General features: G+C 35.9%; 1 protein-coding gene across 1 annotated transcript in view; it reads left to right on the forward strand.

Annotated features, from left to right (window-relative positions):
* The first annotated feature begins 772 nt into the window (after window positions 1-772).
* LOC143741304 (eukaryotic translation initiation factor 3 subunit H-A) overlaps window positions 773-12471 on the forward strand; it is a 75870-nt gene continuing 64171 nt past the window's right edge. Inside the window, exon 1 of the mRNA XM_077233737.1 lies at window positions 773-923. Coding sequence (XP_077089852.1) covers window positions 843-923 — 81 coding nt within the window. The 5' untranslated portion in view covers window positions 773-842. The remainder of the gene's footprint in view (window positions 924-12471) is intronic.

Genomic DNA, 12471 nt, shown 5'->3' on the forward strand with positions numbered 1-12471 from the left:
GTAATTCCATTCAAAAAGTGAAATTTGGATATTATATTCATTCATTACACACAGACTGATATATTTCAAATGTTTATTTCATTTAAATGTGATGATTAAAACTGACAACTAATGAAAACCCCAAATTCAGTATCTCTGAAAATTAGAATATTACTTAAAGGGTAACTAAACACAAAAACAACTTTTTTTTAAGTTAATGATCTGTAAGAATGAAGCTTCATAAATGTTGTTAATTGATTACATTTTTTGACATTTATGTTTAAAGTGTTTTAATTCTACAATATATGGTGTAAAAACGCCTGAGTGCTGCCCTCTTCAGGTTGAACGGTGGCTACTGCAGTTGAATTTTCCTATTGGAAGATGTGGTACCCTCTGACGTCAGAGTATCAGCTAACCACGCCCTTGCCAACAGAGATGCGTCTCAGGTGAAATATATCAGTCCGTGTGTAATGAAAGAATATAATATCCAAATTTCACTTTTTGAATGGAATGACTGAAATAAATCAACTTTTTGATGATATTCTAATTAAATGACCAGCACCTGTATAAGAACTGAACTGAGCTGGATGATGACATCACGGTTTTCTCCAGAGCGGCTGAACTACATTAATAACTTTTTTACAACAAAAATGAAACATCACTGAGCTGTAATGTGACGCTATTTTCTTCGAAAAACAAACTTTGTTGCATCGTGTTTCTGTTATCTCCGTAAGCGTTATATAAATGAAGGCGACTTTATTCGCGACTCTTATTTTGAAGAGTCTTCGCACCGGAAGGGATCGCATCGTTCCGGAAGAACCTTCTTCCACGTGCTTCGGCCCGGTCCCGCTCTTCTTCCGACAATGGCGACCCGTAAAGAACCCGCAGCTTCGGCTTCCAGTCCGCTGGATTCCCCGGTGAAGCAGATCCAGATCGATGGGCTGGTTAGTGATAGTTATGAATGTTATTATCCTGTTTGTTAGAGGTTTGTGTGTAGTGTATTGGGCTGAAGGTTGGTAGGGGGAGCTCAGTGTTCATCGCTTACTCGAACAGGAAGAACACTGGGGAAAACTAACACAGTAATGCTCGTAACTTACATTAAATATGGCACTATATATATATATATATGTGTGTGTGTGTGTGTGTGTGTGTGTGTGTGTGTGTGTGTGTGTGTGTGTGTGTGTGTGTGTGTGTGTGTGTGTGTGTGTGTGTATATAGTGGTTGTACTGGCTACCATCTGCTATACCGTGGTAGTTTGAGATATACTAACGTTACTATAGTACTGAAGTTAATATGGTGTCTTGCTTTACTTAAAGTACTATGATTACTTTACTGTAAATTAATTTCAGTAACGTTACCATGGTACATTTCAAAGTGTACAGCGTATATTATACTGTGCATTTAGGTGTTTTTGTGAGTGATTACTAACGTTACTACCGATCAAAAGTTTAGGTTCTGTAAGGTATATTTTATTATAATACAATTTTTTTATTTACAACAACACAACATACAATTAACCTTTATCTTCCCAACATATCAAGTCAAAAAATAAATAAAATATGAATACCTTTTTTAATTAAAAATATGTAACACAATTATATTACGTATGCTATGATTCTGTTCTTTTTTTCAAAAAAAAAAGTATCCTATTTTTATTAATGACACAAAATACAACTAAAATTTCCCTCCCCAGCACATATAAGGAAATTATAAATATATATATTATCTTATTTATTTTTTGTTTATATCATACCATCATTCAAAAGGTTTGTATGTTCAATTTTTTTAAGTCTCTTCTGCTCTCAAAAACGGCATTTATTAGATCAAAAATACACATTATGATTTTATCATCTGTTTTCTATGTGAATATATATTAAAGTGTAATTTATTCCTGTGATCAAAGCTGAATTTTCAGCATCATTACTCCAGTCTTCAGTGTCACATGATCCTTCAGAAATCACTATAATATGATGATTTGCTGCTCAAGAAAAATTTATGAATGCTAAGAAACAAGCTGTTGAAAACATCTTCACAATTATGTGTAAACTGTCATTTTATTTTACAAGATTCTTTGAATAGAGAGTTCAAAATAACAACATTTATTTGAGAGATAAATGATTTGTGACTTATAATTGGTTGAATTATATCATTAGCTCTGTGAACACGACTTGTCAAAGTCTCTGACTTTTTTAAAGAGTTTCATTGCTGGAAAACTTGCTCTAGCTAACATCTGTCAGAACTGCGGTTCATTATTTTATAACGCTGAAACTTTTTTGCTTAATGCATTTTTGCAGTTGCTTTCATCTGTTTAGTGTTGGTTTTCTTGTTATTTCTGCTACTTTTCTACTTCACTTTAGGGGCCGTTCAATATTTTCCTGCACTTGTTTTCCCAGATGGGCTGAGCACCCGTCCCGCTCGTCACATATTGAGAAAATGTCCCGCATTTTCATCAGTCTGTTGGTCCTTAATGATCATATTAAGAAATCGTGAATGCGTTCTTTTGCTTTTTTGAGAAAGCATTTTATTTATTCTTTTTGCGGCGTAGTTCTACACCTGTATTTAACAGCGCTTCGTCGAAAGTACAAATACAGCCTATCCAATGGTTGAAAGCACAGGAGTAAACACGGACACTAGTGGGTTGTGACGCTGTCAATCAAAATGTGGAGCGGTGATTCGTTCATGTGTTTCTGTCCGAAAACAAGTGGATTAGTGCTGGGCGGTAAACCGGTTCAAACCGAAAACCGGTTTATATTTTCGTCGCGATATTGATTTTGAATAAACCGCCATATCGGTGTATTTAATTACACAACGTTTAAAACGAACTTTACGCTGCGCGACACTGTTTCAGACGGACCCTTCACAATGTTGCACTTCTAAGCAGCGACGAGTGAGGGTAAACAAACAGCAGTGTCTGTTACGTTACATGGACGATGGATGCGGAGCGCATTATTGTAGCGCGAAAGTACATTAATATAATGCGCGAGCGCTAATCTCTCTGCTCGCGCGCGGAATATAATGTGCCGCGCTCTCAGATACACGCGGCTCTTGTTAGAATAGGTCTATTTTCTGTGCTCGCTCAGAGAATCCCTCACTTAAAACGTGTTCAGTGCAATCGCCAATCTCTCCTCTTCCCCAGCTAACAATTTTAGGTTATAAGAACGTTTTCCGTTAACGTTATTTCAGAATGTTCTAGGGACATTCAAAATGTCCAGTTTTTTAGACGTTGTATTAACGTTATTTCTTGGTTATAAGAACTTTATTCAAAACGTTATAAGAACGTTCAATTCTCCTGTTATATAAACGTTGTATTAACGTTCTTGCTTGGTTATAAGAACTTTATTCAAAACGTTATAAGAACGTTCAATTCTCCCGTTATATAAACGTTGTATTAACGTTCTTGCTTGGTTATAAGAACATCATTAGAACGTACAATTCTCCCGTTATATAAACGTTGTATTAACGTTATTTCTTGGTTATAAGAACTTTATTCAAAACGTTATAAGAACGTTCAATTCTCCCGTTATATAAACGTTGTATTAACGTTCTTGCTTGGTTATAAGAACACCATTAGAACGTCATTAGAACGTACAATTCTCCCGTTATATAAACGTTGTATTAACGTTATTTCTTGGTTATAAGAACTTTATTCAAAACGTTATAAGAACGTTCAATTCTCCCGTTATATAAACGTTGTATTAACGTTCTTGCTTGGTTATAAGAACATCATTAGAACGTACAATTCTCCCGTTATATAAACGTTGTATTAACGTTCTTGCTTGGTTATAAGAACATCATTAGAACGTACAATTCTCCCGTTATATAAACGTTGTATTAACGTTCTTGCTTGGTTATAAGAACATCATTAGAACGTACAATTCTCCCGTTATATAAACGTTGTATTAACGTTACTTCCTGGTTATAAGAACGTTATTTGAACGTTAAGAAATGACAATTTTAGGTTATACTGGGCTCTATTCTATTCTACAATATTCACTAATGACAGTAAAATAGACCATCCTAAGTCAATTTACTGCAGTAATTCCTCTCTCAACCAGTAGAAAATGCTTTGAACACCTGATTATGCATGAAAAAAAAACCCGTCATAAACCGGAAAACCGGCATAATTTTGAAAAAAACATGATATAAATTTTTGGTCAAAGAACAAAGTATTTTTATCAGGTGAAATGCAGAATACAAATGTTTTTATTAAGTTAGATAAACATTATATAACAGTTTTAGTGTTGGTAACATGTCCCACATTTGGTTTGTTTGATGGTGTGACTCTATTTCCAGCTCATTCTGCTCGTGTTTCTTCATGTCTTCAAAGGCTGATGTTTGAGTACAGAGATTGTGAGATTGTAGTTTTGGACTAAAACCTCCAATTATCGTCACAGTAATGCGTCCGGACAGATGGAAGTGTGTGCTTCATTAAAGAGCGTGTGTGTGTGTTTATGGATGCAGTGCTGATGTGGAAGTGCAGTATATATCACTGCCAGAAGAGGGCGATGTTGTCTCAAGAAAAAACACTTTCTGTGATTATCAGCGATTTGGACATTGGTTGACTTTTATCCGTCTAATCAGCATTATTTAAATCAATCCTAAAGTTAGTTATGTCTTTTGTATTCTCTTCTGTAAGCACAAAAGGAGATATTAGGTAAAAAGATAGAGCTGCTCTTTTACATATAATGAAAGTAGATGATTTACAACCACACAACTTGTGTATTTGATCTACTTTTCCTGTATTTTGGCTTTGCTTGGGGAATAGACTGAAACTCATTATCCAAATTGCTAGTTTTCAATCTCATCCAGAGTTCTCAATCTCATTTGCTCTCTCATCGCTTGTTAAATAATAATAAAAATAAACACTGAGTTTAGATGTATTATTGATTGACACCCTGTGCCATTGGTTCTCGTGTGTCACATGACTGATTGAAGTTTGAATACAAATGAGATTTGCTGTGATGAATGAGATCTGTATATAATGTCAGGGAATTTTGATAGTAGTAATGCATTTTCTTCTACTCAATTAATATTATGACAATTTAAATTTTCAGTGAACTTTTCCTTTAATGTTAGTGCTAAGAATTGTGGTCATCCCTGTATCCTATTTTTATCCACATTTTGCAGTTTTGACATGTTATATTTGCATTTTGGGAATAATATTTACAGTTCTGTTATTTTACGGTTAGGAAATTCTACTATACATGTATTACATGTGTTTTATTTTCAAACTCATTAATTAATAATAAAAAAACTGTTTTTTATTAATTTTTTTGTTACGCCAGTGTGTTGACATAATTTTCAGATTATCCTAAATGTTTGATATGTAAATGAATGGAAATCGAAGCAGAATTGGAAATCGCTAAAATTCGAACGATACCCAACACTAACAGGAGGCGGAGCTTCAGATTCTATGGAACATTTGATTGGATGGAAAATCTGATGAGAAGCTGAAGTGCAGAGTGATGTCATCAAAATCATTAACCCATATTGCCGTAAGTGAAAGACTAGGCCTAGGTTTTGAACATTTATTTCTATAGCGCTTTTTACAAGACAGAGCGTTTCAAAGCAACTTTACAGAGATAACAGGAAAATAATGCAACAAAGTTTGTTTCTAGAAGAAAATAGCGTCACGGCTCAGTGATGTTTCATTTTTGTTGTAAAAAAGTTATTAATTTAGTTCATTTATTTATACAGCCATGATGTCATCGTTCAGTTCTCATATAATGATGTCAATGCAGGCAGATCAATAAGATTGCTGAATATTAAATTAAATGTCCCCATTTAAGCAAGTCACTTATAGATAACAGTGGGGTGAACACATTTATGCTAAAAGCCAAAATTATGATTTCATGTGGACTTTAAAGTTGAACTATTTCTGAGGCCTCGGGTAGAGATTCCTCCATCCAGTGTTGCAGATCTCATTTATTAACGCTGTACGATTACGACACCGTCAAAAGCTGTTCTTTTAGCGTGCAATTGTTCGAGATCCCGTTTTTGTCCTGGTTTTATGAAGATGGATCATAGGCCTCGGCGTAGCGGATTGCTAGTCATCAGAGTCCTCCCTCCGCCAACTGACAGGGATAGGCGTTCACGTCTGATGTGTTAGCGTGCTAGCGCGTTTACCTGATAGCTTCAGGCGTGTGTTTGCGTCACCTGAGGCACGTTACAAAGCAAGAAAGCCTTCGAACATTCGCAATCCTCCGCGTGCTAGTCATCGCACAACCAAAGCTCACAGCAAAAATAGAACTGGCAAGCGTGCAATTCTCCCGAGTTCACGCGGATCATTAGATGAAGTGTTGTGCTGCTTTGATGGGAGTGTGTGTCGTCTGGAAAGAAAGCATGTCTTTGTTAGGTATTCTGGGATTGTCTCCTGATAGAGGAGTGTGTGTGTGTGTGTGTGTGTGGCACTTTGAATCCGTGTTAAAACCCCAGACTCTTCGGCTCGACTGACGGATTAATGGAGTTCATGGGAGTCAATGAGCCAATCGTAGCATCACTGTTGCTTTCAGATAGGATATTATAATAGCCAATATTATTTTATTATAATTAAATATTTTTACAGCAACACAATATGCAACTTTCTTTCCTCGCCGACACACATAATGAAAGGATCATATAGGCTATATATATATATGCATTTCTGCAATTTTTTCTGCATATTATGTTACAAATATTGCTAAAGTCAACAGATTTCACTTATTAATTTCTGTGTACAAATAAAATAATGCTGGCATCTTTCTAAAATCATTTTCACCCACCTCTTATTTAGCACCAAATCTCAGGTGAAAATAGTCATTTTGACCCCGTCTACAAAACAGCGGATTAGTCCGTAAATATACATGTGATATTTCATATTTTGTCTTTCATCACTATTTATGTTTGTCTTTCTACAGAAAAAAATATTAACAAAATCAAAAATTTGAGTTGGGGAGGTTTGACATGGAATAACCCAACATCATTTGTATCTAAATGATTGAAGTCTGTCACGCAAAACATCTTGCTGCATTTACACTTTTAATCAGAATTATGATGTATTACTATTAATATCTTTTTTTTTTTTACTCTAATATTTCATTATGTGAAGCTGTTGTGGCACTGATGCCAAACTTATTAATTTATAATGAAAAATCATTTGGTTTGTATCCAAGTTGCAAAAAAATGAATTAGATTGCATTTAATTAAAAATAAATTATAATTTAGTTTATTTTAATATTAACTCCATTATATTGCCTGATATTTCGTTCTATTATTCCTTTTCTGTGATATTTTTGGTCATGCCGCTCATAATGTGAAGTGCGCATTAGAAAAGTAATGGGTCTTGTATGATATTGACTTTTTTAAAAGTAAAAGAATCTGGCTTTTTGTTCAGAAATTGCATAGAAATTAGAAAGCCACTGCATTGATGAAAGAGTGTGGTGAAGAAGTGCAAGAGACAAACGCCACCAAAACAATTACCATCGATGAGGAGAGCACGGTTTAAAACAGCATGTTTAGTTGTTTAATCAGCCATTAATCGCTTTAAATCAAACGAGTGATGATTCAAACACTGCGATTGGAGCAACAGGAAATTAAACGCTGCTGTTTCCTGTTCACTTAATGCGGTACAGTGACTCAGGCAATTACTGACATCACATTCCCTCACGTCTCGAGCGGATTAACGATTTATTAGTAAGATTATGCCTGAAAAGGCTTTGGAATTTTTGTATTATGACTTGTTTGGTTTTTTTGCTTGGTTTTATTGTATTTATATGATATTTGTATTTTTGTAATTGAATTTTTGCCATGAAAACAGCCTTTAGATAGTTTTATTTAATGCCATGTCAGCATCTAAGGCTATTTTCATTGCAAAAATTAAATTACAAAAATACAAATATCATATAAATACAATAAAACCAAGCAAACAAACAAGTCATAATATAAATAAAAAAAATTAAATGGTGAAACGCTTGAGATGCTTTAGAAACATGAGGATGTCATTAATCATCCGATACAGTCGTAAAAATGACGGCACAAACACGGAGAAACGCTCGATACGGTTGATGGATAGATGCTGACATGGCATTAAATTAAATAAATCGTGACATTCGCATTCCCTCACGTCTCTCGACCACATTAAGGATTTATTAGTAAGATTATGCCTGAGAAGGCTTTGGATTTTTTTTATCATGTTAATAATAAATAAAAAAAAGATTGACTTGTTTGCTTGGTTTTATTGTATTTATATGATATTTGTATTTTTGTAATTGAATTTTTGCCATTAAAATAGTCTTGTATAGTTTTATTTAATGCCATGTCAGCATCTAAGGCTGTTTTCATGGCAACAATTCAATTACAAAAATACAAATATCATATAAATGCAAACAAGCACAAGTCATATTATACAAAAAAATGATTGTATACGACCGAGAAATTTCCCTCACGTTTCTCGGCCGTATTAATCGTTTCACCATTTAAAATGTTTTGTATAGTGACTTGTTGTGTTTGCTCGCTTGGTTTTATTGTATTTATATGATATTTGTATTTTTGTCATTGAATTTTTGCCATGAGAATAGCCTTAGATGCTGACATGGCATTAAATAAAACGGTCTAAGATAAGCGAAGTCTGTGTTTTGTCACCGACTGCATTGCCCATCCAAGCACATCTCAACTCATTTGAGGAAGCAGGTGTGTGTGACTTCCTCCTGAATGATTTAAGGGAACGGGCTTTTTCACATTTCTTCCAGCGCGACGACTCCACTTGAAATGCTCAGATTGGCAGGGTTCAGCTCAGAGAATATTGACTTTATTTCTGTCTGACCTTAAAGTCTGTTACAAACCCTCAAAGAAGCAACAATAAGCTCTGGAAAACAGCATCTGGAGCCTGTAGCTCGAGTGGAAATGAGCTGCCGTGTCTGACCACCATCTGTGTGGACTTTTAAAGGTTGTAACTTTGTTTACAGGGAGTCCATCCATAATTAATTCAACACCACTGTGAAAAGCTTCATATATCTTTACAGCTGGGATGTGGTGAGCTCTGTCAGGTCATTTGGGCTTGACGTGTTACTTGCACCCGGAGAATTGTGTGTAATATTGCCTCCGGCTCACTGTTTTATGAATGTTGTGGTGAATGATGGTGGATTTGTTTCATGTGGCTTCGGGCTGAAGATGGGGATTGTAAGGTATTTTGTTCACTTAATGATTTCGGTGGCTTTGCGATTTCGTTTAATGGCAAGAAGTAATTGATCGTCTAAACTGTCATCTGTGGAATACTCGACTCTGATTAGTGTTCTGAAAAAATACTGAAAACACAAAATATAAGCATTAATGAAACTGAATAGGGCTGTGAAATGAAAATGTTAATATTCGTTGAATTAAAAAAAAGCACATTCGAATGCAAAAACCGTGCATTTGAATTTTTGGTGTGTCAGGAACAAGAGACATGATGACGTGACGTAACTGACGCGGTTCGTTTTTGTTAAAATGAAAAATGGCTGGAAAAGCGTGAGTATATTCATACATGCGAGTATATTCATACGTGCGAGTATATTCATACGTGCGAGTATATTCATACGTGCGAGTATATTCATACGTGCGAGTATATTCATACGTGCGAGTATATTCATACGTGCGAGTATATTCATACGTGCGAGTATATTCATACGTGCGAGTATATTCATACGTGCGAGCATATTCATACGTGCGAGCATATTCATACGTGCGAGCATATTCATATATACGTGCGAGCATATTCATATATACGTGCGAGCATATTCATATATACGTGCGAGCATATTCATATATACGTGCGAGCATATTCATATATACGTGCGAGCATATTCATATATACGTGCGAGCATATTCATATATACGTGCGAGCATATTCATATATACGTGCGAGCATATTCATATATACGTGCGAGCATATTCATATATACGTGCGAGCATATTCATATATACGTGCGAGCATATTCATATATACGTGCGAGCATATTCATATATACGTGCGAGCATATTCATATATACGTGCGAGCATATTCATATATACGTGCGAGCATATTCATATATACGTGCGAGCATATTCATATATACGTGCGAGCATATTCATATATACGTGCGAGCATATTCATATATACGTGCGAGCATATTCATATATACGTGCGAGCATATTCATATATACGTGCGAGCATATTCATATATACGTGCGAGCATATTCATATATACGAGCGAGCATATTCATATATACGTGCGAGCATATTCATATATACGTGCGAGCATATTCATATATACGTGCGAGCATATTCATATATACGTGCGAGCATATTCATATATACGTGCGAGCATATTCATATATACGTGCGAGCATATTCATATATACGTGCGAGCATATTCATATATACGTGCGAGCATATTCATATATACGTGCGAGCATATTCATATATACGTGCGAGCATATTCATATATACGTGCGAGCATATTCATATATACGTGCGAGCATATTCATATATACGAGCGAGCATATTCATATATACGAGCGAGCATATTCATATATACGTGCGAGCGAGCATATTCATATATACGTGCGAGCGAGCATATTCATATATACGTGCGAGCAGTGCTTTAAGTGGCCTAAAAGAGGTGCCGGTACTCTATAATTTTTTTTAAAAAACCTCCTCCCCTGAGGTAACAACTATATTGAAGGGGTTTTATATATATATATATATATATATATATATATATATATATATATATATATATATAATTTTTTTTTTTTTTTTTTTTTACAGTCAACAGATGACCTTATAAAAAATAATTTAATTGTGGATTTGCTTGAGCTAGAAAGAGCTACTGAACATAAATAAAATGTGCAAAAGGGTATTGAAAACATTTTGAACAAAATGTAGGATACATAAAATAAATTATAAAACATAATAACATAATAACCATAGAACAGTAGAACATAAACATGAGTCATGTTATGGTTCATTCATTTCTTTACCCGTTTCACACACCCTCTCCGGACCACGTTGAGTTGACACCATGGATGACACATGGACACTTATAATCGGATTGACGGCTCGATCGGACTAAAAAACCCTCATGTAAACACCCTAATCGATCCGATTGAGCTCGATCCGAATGACATATCGATCGGATTGAAAGAGGTGGTCTATCCCTTATGTAATCCGATCGAGAGAACATGTAAACACTTGATTCTTGATTGACGTTAAATAAACATAATGAGTATAACGCGCGGAACGAGCTGTTTTTCCTGTTGAATAAAGTGTCATAAGCTTCCCGTCATTCTAAAATTCTCATTTTACTCGCGCGTATGTGAAGTGAAGCAGGACAATGTCCCACCAGTCCTTGTTGTGGATTCTCATCCACAGACGTCTGGTTTTGGCCGCGGGGAGGAGCATTTTTACTGCGTGATCAGCACGGCAAAACGGTTAATATGCTCTACATTATGACCAGAGACGAATTAATATTACGCCTGCTGTTTAAAACAAACAAATAAATAACCAATAGAGGAGAATATTTATGCGCGAACAGCGGGAAACTCTGTAGGCTATATTGGTGCAGTGTGCGCATGTCAAAAAATCAGATCCGATTTGAAACTTGTGACATATAAACGCGCACATCAACCCGATTACTTTATTTATCATTCATGTAAACACCTTGTTCAGATTCATCAATTGTATTGATTTCATTCCGATTGTGTCCATGTAAATGTAGCTACTGACAGCGGCACAAGCGACACATGCTCTTTTCACTTGTAAAACTCAAGGGTGTATGGGTAATGTAGTCTCTGCTCTCGGTGGGACGGATTAGGAAGCGTGCATTGTGAAGGGCGCTCTGAAAAGCGGCAGCGCAGCCAAAGGATTAAAACAGAGCGTACCGGTACGCTAAAAGCACGTTCTGGGCGCACGGAGAGGTGGCGGTACGCTCAAGAGCTATATTTGGAAGTGGCGGTACTGAGTACCGGCCCACTTAAAGCGCTGTGTGCGAGTATATTCATGTATATATGAATGATCCTTTCATTATATGTGTTGGGGAGGGAAAGTTGTAATTGTATTTTGAATTGTAACATGAGGCTGAATAATTACTGAAATAACTTTCATTTTTGGGTGAACTAAGCCTCTAAGTATTTGCCCATAGAATTAGATTTTTGCAAATATTCAAGAAAGACATTCGAATTTAGCTTTTCAGCCGTTTTGACAGCCCTAGAACCGAATGGCATAAAGTAATTCGCAGAACCCTATAGGTGTGATTTGCGGTGGGAATTGGATTTGCTCTTATCAGCTGGAGTAACAGTAAACATGTGACTTCCGATGCACTTTAGTTCCCCGTCTGATATAGGTGATATGAAATGCTGTGTCCCTGTTCTGAGAAACGCCAATGTATCCCATCATGCCTTGGGGCGAGAGAGCTGGTGCTCTAAGGGGATTGGAGATGTTCTTGCTTCTGTAGAGCTGAAAAACCCCAGTGGATTGGTATTCAGAGAGGCTTTAC

This window comes from Siphateles boraxobius, unplaced genomic scaffold (genome assembly GCF_051911475.1).
Source record: "Siphateles boraxobius isolate OS27281-9 unplaced genomic scaffold, OSU_SipBor_1 186, whole genome shotgun sequence".
NCBI lineage: Eukaryota > Metazoa > Chordata > Actinopteri > Cypriniformes > Leuciscidae > Siphateles > Siphateles boraxobius.